General features: G+C 38.6%; 1 protein-coding gene across 5 annotated transcripts in view; it reads left to right on the top strand.

Moving 5' to 3' along the window:
* Window positions 1-10,000, top strand: part of LOC143297542 (nostrin-like) — a 52,286-nt gene that overhangs the window by 11,207 nt on the left and 31,079 nt on the right. The window contains exon 1 of one of the 5 annotated variants that reach the window (XM_076609949.1): window positions 8,424-8,690. The exons of the other annotated variants lie outside the window; for them this stretch is intronic. Coding sequence (XP_076466064.1) covers window positions 8,640-8,690 — 51 coding nt within the window. The 5' untranslated portion in view covers window positions 8,424-8,639. Of the gene's footprint in view, window positions 1-8,423; window positions 8,691-10,000 lie in introns of those variants that run through there. 5 annotated transcript variants of the gene reach the window in all.

Raw genomic sequence — 10,000 nt, 5'->3', positions numbered from 1 at the left:
ACAGTATAATTAAGCCATTGTCTTTTGTTCATTGGAATGTGAATGGGTTGATTTCAAAATTACATGACGGTGACTTTGTTTCATATCTTTGCTCGTTTGACTTTGTTTGTTTAGTTGAAACATTTATTGATGATTTTATACCTTCATTATTCCCTGGATACAACAGTTTTTGCATTCCTGCAGTAAAATTCACTGAAAAGGGGAGGCGATCGGGAGGAGTTGTCTGTCTTGTAAAAGATGTTTATTTTCCACACGTAAAGCAAGTTGATGTAAAATCTAATAGTTTTGATGCATTACTTATTGATAAGATATTATTTGGTATTGACAAAGATGTGTTGTTTGTGTACTGCTATGTACCACCCGAAGGTTCCCCATACTATGCATATTTTGACTGTGAAAATGGAATTGCGTTATTGGAAGATTTTTTGATTGATTGTACATTAGCTTACAATGATGTTTATATCTTGCTGTGTGGGGATTTGAATGGCAGGACATGTAATATTTCCCACCACTGCCAGGGAGTTACAGGAGGTTTAGAGTTTCAGCGAAGAAGTCACCCAATTAGTATTAATAGACGTTCCGAAGATTCTGTTCTCAACAACTATGGAAAATTGCTGTTGAATATGTGTACTGCACTTGACTTGTGTATAATTAATGGAATGTGTCATGGCGACCAAAATGGTTGCTACACTTATATATCGGATAGTGGATGCAGTGTGAATGATTATTTCATTATGTCTTGTGATATGTATGCATTGTTGTGTGATTCATGTACGTTGTGTGTGACTGACAGAACTGAATCCGATCATATGCCTGTGGAACTCCGTTTCGCAGGCCGGGGTTATGAATTGGAAAACACACAGTTGGAAAATGATTTTGTTTTAGAAAAATTTGTGTGGAGTGACGACTTGGCTGATGTGTACATTCATAACATACGTTCAGAAGAATTTAAAGAAAAAATAAACTTAGCAATTAGCCTAATTAGTGTTGATATAAACCAAGCGTTAAGTGTTTTTAATGAATGTATCAAGGATGCTGCTAAACATATGAAGAAACAAATTAGTATCAGTAACAAGTTAAAACCAAAAGATTGGTTTGATGCAGAATGTCGTAGTGCTAGAAAAAATGTTCGCAGGTTGTTAAACAAATTTAGACGTACTCTGGATGTTGATGATCGTCATTGTTTTTGTAAGGCCAGACGGGAATATAAACATTTACAAAAGAGAAAGCGAAAGCAGTTTAATGATACATTGTTGACAGAATTAATTGCTTCTATCAAAAGTCAGAAAGAATTTTGGAACAATGTTCGTAAAATGTCACTTAAAAGAAAACAGCCAGCTAACAATATTACTGATGATGTTTGGTTTGATCACTTTAAAACCCTTCTAACAAAAGAGGTAAATTCTGATAACGTACTGCAGTGGGAACAAGATGAAGATGAAGAAGATTATTTAAATCGTCCAATCTCGGTAGAAGAAGTGATGTTTGCATTAAGGAAAATTAAGAACCGTAAAGCTGCAGGACCTGATAGTATAATTGGAGAATTGTTAAAATATGCCACTGAATCTGACCTGATTTTGAATTTCTTTGTAACTTTTTTTAACTCTTTATTTGACAGAGGAATCTATCCTGAAAAATGGACCGAATCTATTGTTCTACCACTGTATAAAAAGGGCGATGTGAACAATCCGAATAACTATAGAGGAATTTCTCTTTGTGATGCAAGTAGTAAGTTGTATAGTACAATTATAAATCAGAGACTGCAAGAATGGGTAGAAGAAAACAATATTACAGGTGAATACCAGGCAGGATTTAAACACAACTACTCAACTGTTGATCATATGTTTACTTTGATGGCCTTTATTCAAAAACAGTTTTCTTTGAATCGTAAATTGTATGTGGCTTTTATAGATTTTGAGAAAGCCTTCGATTCCATAAACAGAACAATTCTATGGCCTATTCTTTTAAAAACTGGTGTTCGTGGAAAGTTGTTGAAATGTATTATGAGTATGTATGCGGGTGTGAAAGGAAGGGTTAGATGTGGGGGGAAGATGACTGATTATATTCAATGCACTTCTGGCGTAAAACAAGGTGATGTGTGCAGCCCTGTATTATTTTCTCTTTTTATTAACGAACTAACTTCAGAAGTTGTCAGAAACGGAAAACATGGTGCACAATTTACTGGTGAGATTCTAGAGTTATTCATTCTCCTCTTAGCTGATGATGTTGTGTTGATATCTGAAACTGTGATTGGTTTACAAACACAATTAAATAGTCTATCTAGAGCTGCAAAATCACTTCAGTTGAAAGTAAATATGTCAAAAAGTAACATAATTGTATTTAGAAAAGGTGGATATTTAGGAATTAGGGAAAAATGGACTTATAATGGAATAGCGATGCCAGTAGTGAATGTGTATAAATACTTAGGAATATATTTTTCAACAAAATTGAGTTTCACAGTTGCATGTAAAGATCTTGCATGTAGAGCTAAACAAGCATTACTTTGTATTATGAAAAAACTGTCAAGTTTAGAAAATCAATCTTTTGATCTGTTTATTAAATTGTTTGATTCCCAGGTACAACCCATTGTACAATATGGAGCAGAAATTTGGGGTCTCTCTAATGCTGCAGTTTGCTGCGAGAGTGTTCATTTATTTGCACTGAAAAAGTTTCTTGGAGTTACCATGAAAACGCCTAATGATTTAATTTATGGGGAGACAAAAAGATATCCGATACATCTCAATTCCGCAGTAAGATGTATTCGCTATTGGTTGAAAATAACACAAATGGAAGATTCAAGGTTGCCGAAAAAAGCATTTAATATGTTATATGACTTAGATTTGAGGGGCAAGGTAAACTGGGTATCAAAGGTTAGGGTTAGATTATATGAACTGGGATTTGGTTATGTTTGGTTACAGCAGGGGGTAGGGGACATAAAGGGATTTATTAGTGCACTCCGAACAAGATTAATTGACTGTAGATGGCAAGATTGGTCTTATCATGTTCAAGATAGCGATAGGTTTGAGTTTTACAGACAGTTCATTTCTATACACTCTATTCCTACTTATCTGTCAATGAAAATGGATAAGCATTTGAAACATATCACAACCAGGTTCCGATTTGGAATTTCTGACATATTTCTTCATCATTATCGTTATCGAAAGTCCAGTGTCTCTGATCTTAGTTGTCCTTTATGCAGACGTGCTGAAGAAACCGAACTTCACTTTGTGTTGTGTTGCCCTGCTTTGAATGACCTTAGACATGAGTGGATTCCACAAAAATATTATAGACACCCTACTTTATTTCGACTTGCCATGCTTATGTCATCAACTAACGAAACTGTTATAAGACAGTTTGCTATTTACTTATATAAGGCTTTTAAGTTTCGCAGTGTATTATGTAGTTAATTATTATTAGTTGTGCATTATCCAATTTGTGGATTATCATTTGCAGTTTATCATTCACTTCTGTAATTTGTAAGGTTTTGATTTTGAATGTTGATTCACTGTACCCCCTTCATGAGGGGCCATGGCCTTTATTGAATAAACTATCCGTATCCGTATCTCTCTCTCTCTCTCTCTCTCTCTCTCTCTCTGTGTGTGTGTGTGTGTGTGTGTGTGTGTGTGTGTGTGTTTTCTTCAGTTTAATGTCTATTCACTGTAAGTGTTTTTAGACTCTCTCTCTCTCTCTCTCTCTCTCTCTCTCTCTCTGTGTGTGTGTGTGTGTGTGTGTGTGTGTGTTTTCTTCAGTTTAATGTCTATTCACTGTAAGTGTTTTTAGACTCTGTGTGTGTGTGTGTGTGTGTGAGTGTGTGTGTGTGTGTGTGCATGTTTGTGTGTGTGAGTGTGTGTGTGTGTGTGTGTGTGTGTGTGTGTGTGCATGTTTGTATGTTGTGAGGGAAGAGAAGGGTTGTGGAAGAGTTAAATTTCAGACTTTTGGTGGGTCTGATTCAGCTTTGTTTATATGTCCTGTTTTTGTAAATGTTTTCAAATTAATTTTGAGCCCTGAAGTGTTCTTTTGAAAATAAATATTAAAACATCAGCTTTTGATTATTATTTTCACACCCATGCCTATGTTTCAAATTGATTCTGGTTCTTGGTTCTTGGGTTCATGTGTGTTATTTGTAATTGAAAGCTAAGTATTATAACTTATGTCTTCGATTTTTATGCACGCATGCACACATGCACACACACATGCATACACACAAACACACACACACACACACACACACACACACACACACACACACACACACACACACACACACACCTCTTTACACTAACACCACTGCAGTTTACATCAAACCCTCTCCTGTACATTATCCCCCAAGCAAACATTGCCAGGAAATGATGTGAAAGGAGCTGAAGTTTAGTAAACACTAACACAGTTTTCCTAAAATTATCCTACCAGCCATGACAAGGTGGCAGACAGCTGGAAAAAGGTTCTTGAACTCTCTCTCATCTTTTCCTCTCTCTCTCTCTCTCATTTAGGTTAGTTTCTTGTGTGTGTGTGTGTGTGTGTGTGTTCATGTTCTTTCATTCAGTCTTTTGCTTAACGTCTATCCACAATTGTGATTTTAGACGAAAATCCATCACGCTTCCCCAGCCCACCCATGCGTTAAATCATCACTATTTTCCCTGTTCCTCTCTCTTCACTTTGCATAAAAAAAGACTATAAACAACATAAAACAAGTAACTATTCAACCAGCAAAATTACAACAAGGAGCCAATGGGGCTCCTAATTAAACACTGAACTGTGTGTGTGTGTGTGTGTGTGTGTGTGTGAGAGAGAGAGTCTGTGCATATGTACATTCATAAGTATGCGAAATCTTCCTTTCCATTTCATTGATACAGTGTGCTATGATCAGATACATGTATGAGTGAATGTTTCTGTGTCCCATCCCCGTCCCCCCCCCCCCCTACACCCACAGCCTGTCCCTTCCACTCCCAGTGTTGTGTCTTCCCATGACCCTGCACTCTACTCCAGGTCATCATTTGGAGGTAGGAATGTCAAGTGCCCCCTTGCCTAATGCCTGCCTGGGAGTATGGGTGGTTTGGGTTGACAAGAAACAAGAAAAACATTCCATCTTTTGGTTACAATTTTTGTCCCAGCTCCACAAGAAATTGTTCCGTTGGTGAATCTATAAGACTTCTGTTACTGAGACACAAACATTTCTGTATGAAATGTTCACAGACATGTCTGTATGAAATGTTTGTCATGAGGAATGATGGGTGCATGCACACAAGGCCCTGACCAACGTGATGGGTTTGTGTGTAGGTCTGGTGTCTGCCCCTTTTTAATTTTTTTAAAAATAATATATAATATATTTATGTATTACTCTAAAAAGCATGAGGTGGTGTAGGATGTATGGATCAGTCTGCACACTTTTTCACCTCCTTGAAACTGAAAATGTTAAAACATAAGGGCACACATGCATGCATGTGTGTGAGCGCATGCACCCACATCCCAACCTTAACCTAGTTATTTCCTGTCTGTCTCTCTGCCCGGCACTGTGAGTGTACCTGTCTTCATTGATGCAGACCAAGATCATTCAAATGTTTGAGCTTTTGTCTGCGTTCACTGTGCACATGTTCTGCACTCATGAGAGAGAGAGAGAGAGAGAGAGAGAGAGAGAGAGCGTGCGCGCGTGCACACACACATACACACACACACACATTTTAACACTTAGTTAAGGTTTATTTAATTAAGCTTTAGAATTGTGCAGCTAGGAACAGAGTAAGTTCGGAAAATTAGAGCAGACAGACTAATACCTTTTAACGTTTAAAGTTCTGAGAGTCAGGGTGAAATGCTGTTTGTTTGCATTTAGTTTCCTCAAAACTACCCAGTTGTTTAACCGAATACCTTTGGAAAGGATGTCAAAATGGAGAATAAAGCCTTGAAGGATTTGATACTCTTAATTGAAAATGTATGAACAAGCTGGCAGAACATGTGGGTATGGGAATGTCAGTTGAATTGTTTGCTCTGTTGTATGGGCACCATCCCTGTCTTCTGCTTCAGTGCATCATTGTCTGCTCCTATGTAAAAGAGAAGACAGTGTGTGTGTGTGTGTGTGTGTGTGTGTGTGTGTGTGTGTGTGTGTGTGTGTACATGATTACATCCGATGACTTGTTATGTGTGTGTATTAATACTGTTAATAGTTTTTTTTTCTCTCTCTCTTTCACTCAAATGAGAGAGGTCTTTGAATGCCACCTTTTGCTGCTGCAGTGTGCCAGATTTGAGCTAGCTTGATTCAATGATAGATGAAGAATTTAGGATAATTACATTGTTTCAGATGGCAGACAGGGCACATGATACATGCCCCATGTAGGTGGCTTGCAGTAAAGGCACCCAATGTAACAAGTAAAAAGAGTAAAACACAACCTTGGCAGAGTGAATAAGTCTCCATCTGTTAATTGACTGTCATGTGTCTGGCCTGTTTTGGCTTGTGTATCACTCATTCTCATGTTCATATGTCTCTTTGGCTCCTGTGTGTTTCCCACTTCAGAGCTTTAAACAAGTTACAGAGAAGGGAACCATGTTGTGTGGTGTTGTGAAATGTGTATGTGTGTTTGTGGGGGAGGGGAGTGGGGCTGAGGGGGGGGGGGGAAGGGCTGGGGGGGATGGTGGTGGTGGTGGTGGTGTGTGTGTGTGTGTGTGGAGGGTGGATGGGGGTGTTTTGTGAAAGGTATGGGTGTGGGTGTGGGTATGGGTGTGTTGTGATGTATATAATTTGTGTGGATTGTCTGAGAGTGGACTGCTGTTTCTTGTGAACTCCAGAACAGATTTTGAAGTGGCCTGGACTAATGGATTATCCATTTGAAATATGCATGTGGATAGTGAGTACATACACATACACATACACATGCAAACACACACACACACACACACACACACACACACACACACACACACTTATACAATTGTACACACACCACTATCATCATGAGCTATTTATTGTCAAATTTCTGCTTTGTTGTACTGACAAGAGATTTAAAGAAACAAAAATGAAATAAGAATACTGAATGAGTCATTTAAAAGGGGAGAAAAGCAAATGGATATTAACTGGATCTATGGAATTCTAGAACTAAGAAATGGACAAATGATATGTTTTCCAGAAATATAGTTTCTGTCATCTTAACATCTTGCTGTCACTGTATACATATGTCTGTGCCCCCTACACTTTTTGCTTAGATGAATATGCTAACTATTGATTATGATGCAAAGGCGTGTGTGAGCCCTGTCATACGTGTTGCTTGTCCATGAAGACATACACAGTTTGCTCTTTTCCTTCTCATTCCTCCACAAATGATCATTGCAAAATGTTTCATTCTTAACCTTGCTCACACACAGACACAGAGACACAGACACACATTCAGGCAGACAGGCACAGACACATGTACACAGAGAATTTCCGCTCTCCTTTATTTTTGTCTTACTCCCACACAAATTGAATACCCATCACTATGATTCATTTGAGATGAACGCTCTCCAGCCCGCTCTCTCGGTTATCTTTTTAGTTTAACTGAAACTAAGCAAAAAGGTCTTTGAAGGAGTGAATGCAGAACAAACACAGATAGGACAGACCAGCCCATGCTCCTTTGTTGCGGTGTGGGACTGGGATTGTCCCATGTGAGCGTGGGCCTATGTGGGCATGACGCCAACAGCTAATCCTGTCCGTGCAACAGGCCACAAGATTAGAAACCTCAGTCCATGTTTATGTTTTTGTTTTGAGTTGAAGTTGCTCTGAATGCGCTTCTGAGAGATGATAATCCCCCCCCCCTCCTCCACCACCTCCTCTCTCACCTTTTCTGCAACCAAAAGAAAAAAAGGGAAGGGAATAAAAACAGCAACAACAAAACAAACACTGGTGCAGACACAGGCATGTGCTCACACACACAGACACAGACAGACATGTACTGTCAGCTGGCTAGTATAGTTTACTTTTCTTATCATTTAGGAACACAATTTTAGTCAAAGAGAATTAAATTTTGACCATTTAAAATTCATTGCAAAGTGTTGGAAATGTAAATGTGAATAAAGCAGTATTGTAAAGATTGCAACAGGTGGATCAGTAGAGGTTTACCTTTAAATCCTCTGAGCTTTATTATTTAGATAGGAATGAAATTTTCTGCTCTCTCTGTTTCTCCCTCTCACAAACCTTCCCATTCCAGGCATGCATGCATGCTTTGAGCGGCCAGTTTGACTAGTAGGTGTGAACTGACAGACACACTCCTAATCAAGGGCACAGGCGTGCACAAACATCACACATTCATGGACAGAGGCAGGTGGATTGACAGACTGTTGCGTGCAACATGCAGGCATTTAGAAAGTTGTGAGGAGCACATGCATGCGTACTCACATTCAGGTATGCCCTGACAGACACAGGTAGCACTCATATGAACAGACATCCTTTCTCATAGCTGTTTCACTTCAGGTACCTGTGACTCTCTGTTCCGCCAACTCCAGTGCATCGTTTGGTTGCCAACCTCCCCTGCATCAGGGAAGGGAGCCTTGCACAAAGAATGAAATAAAGGTTTGCTGTCGGTGCTGGGCACACACACCTTGTTCACTCTCCTCAGGTAACTGGCCCGGGGATGGGAGACGGGGGCCAGGTGGAGTGAAGGGACAGGTGACACAACATGACCTGTCCCTGTACACAGGGAATGACGAGTTTGCGTAGGAAGAAAAAAGTATGAATCACTGAAGGCTGATAATTTCTGTACTTTGAAATGGAGTTTCTGTGTTTGAAACGTGAGTTTTAAAGCATAGCAAAATGTGACAGGAAAAAAAATGGCCTGCTTGTGTTCACAAGGAGTGACGAGACCGTCCAAGAAGAAAAAAGTATGAATACTGATTGATATTTGTGTGTTAAAATGAGAGCTTTAGGTTTCTCAGTAAAATGTGACAAAGTTACAAGTCCCCGTCAGTTCACAGGTAATGACAAGGCCGCTTGTGAAGAAAAATGAAATTTGATCATTAAGTCCGGTTCAGAAACAGTGTTTTGAATTCTGTGTTGCCTCGAAGTGTGAAAGATTATGATGTTCATGCCTGAGAGAACATCATGGCTGCTCCAGGAGAGAGAAAAAAGTCTCTTTTTTGTAATAAATCAGTGTTCAAGATTAATTTTTTTTTATAACTTGTTGAGGCATAGGTTGGCTTGCAAGTCATTAGATTGCATCTGTTGGTGTACAAGCAAAGAGTGAATAATTTTCAACTTTTTAGTTTAAAAAAAAAAGCTGTTAGCATTATTTATACTTTGTGAAAATTGAAGAGTAAATGACAAATCTACTGCTTTTTATTTCTTATACATAGAAAGGCTGGTCATAATAGTGTTTGAAATCTGAGGCCATACACAGAACATGTTTGGTGATGAGACACTTCCATCTTTTTGACACTGGAAAAGTAAAATTTGGTGATTGATAAAGGAGCTTGCAGACAAAGTTGTCTTTATTTTCTCCTGCTTATATGGTGTGTTATTTTGTTTACTGGTAATCTAGTTGAGGTTATTTATGTATATCTTTGTATATACAAATGAGACAGTGTGAAGATGGGAAGAAAAAAAAGTGTTTAGGATATGAAAACTAGTGAATTTTCATACTTTTCAATTACATACACAGTTATGGCATAGTTTGCTACCAGTGACCTCAGCACTGTATTTTGGTCATACGATCACCAAACAAATCTTCATATCCTGTAGAGTGCATCCGGTTTCTAGACTTTACAGGTATACCTTGGAGCATTACTGTGAGAATGATGTGAAAAATCATGAGTTTTAAGCACTGTAACTGTGAGTGCAGAAGTTTATTTCTTAGATCATTTATTAACAGTCTTTAACATTGCATAAAATCATGAACATCCCAAGCAGAACATGCTAAAATGGCATATCATCTGTTGATCGTATATTAGTACATTTTACCAGCACTGATTCAAACTGTTTGAATATCTCTACTTTCTCATGTCTGCCCCCCCACTCCTCCCTCTGCCCCTCTCCCCTCCCCTT

This window comes from Babylonia areolata, chromosome 2 (assembly GCF_041734735.1).
Source record: "Babylonia areolata isolate BAREFJ2019XMU chromosome 2, ASM4173473v1, whole genome shotgun sequence".
Lineage (NCBI taxonomy): Eukaryota > Metazoa > Mollusca > Gastropoda > Neogastropoda > Buccinidae > Babylonia > Babylonia areolata.
Note: the sequence above shows the minus strand (reverse complement) of the source record. Positions and strands in the feature narration are given on the sequence as shown.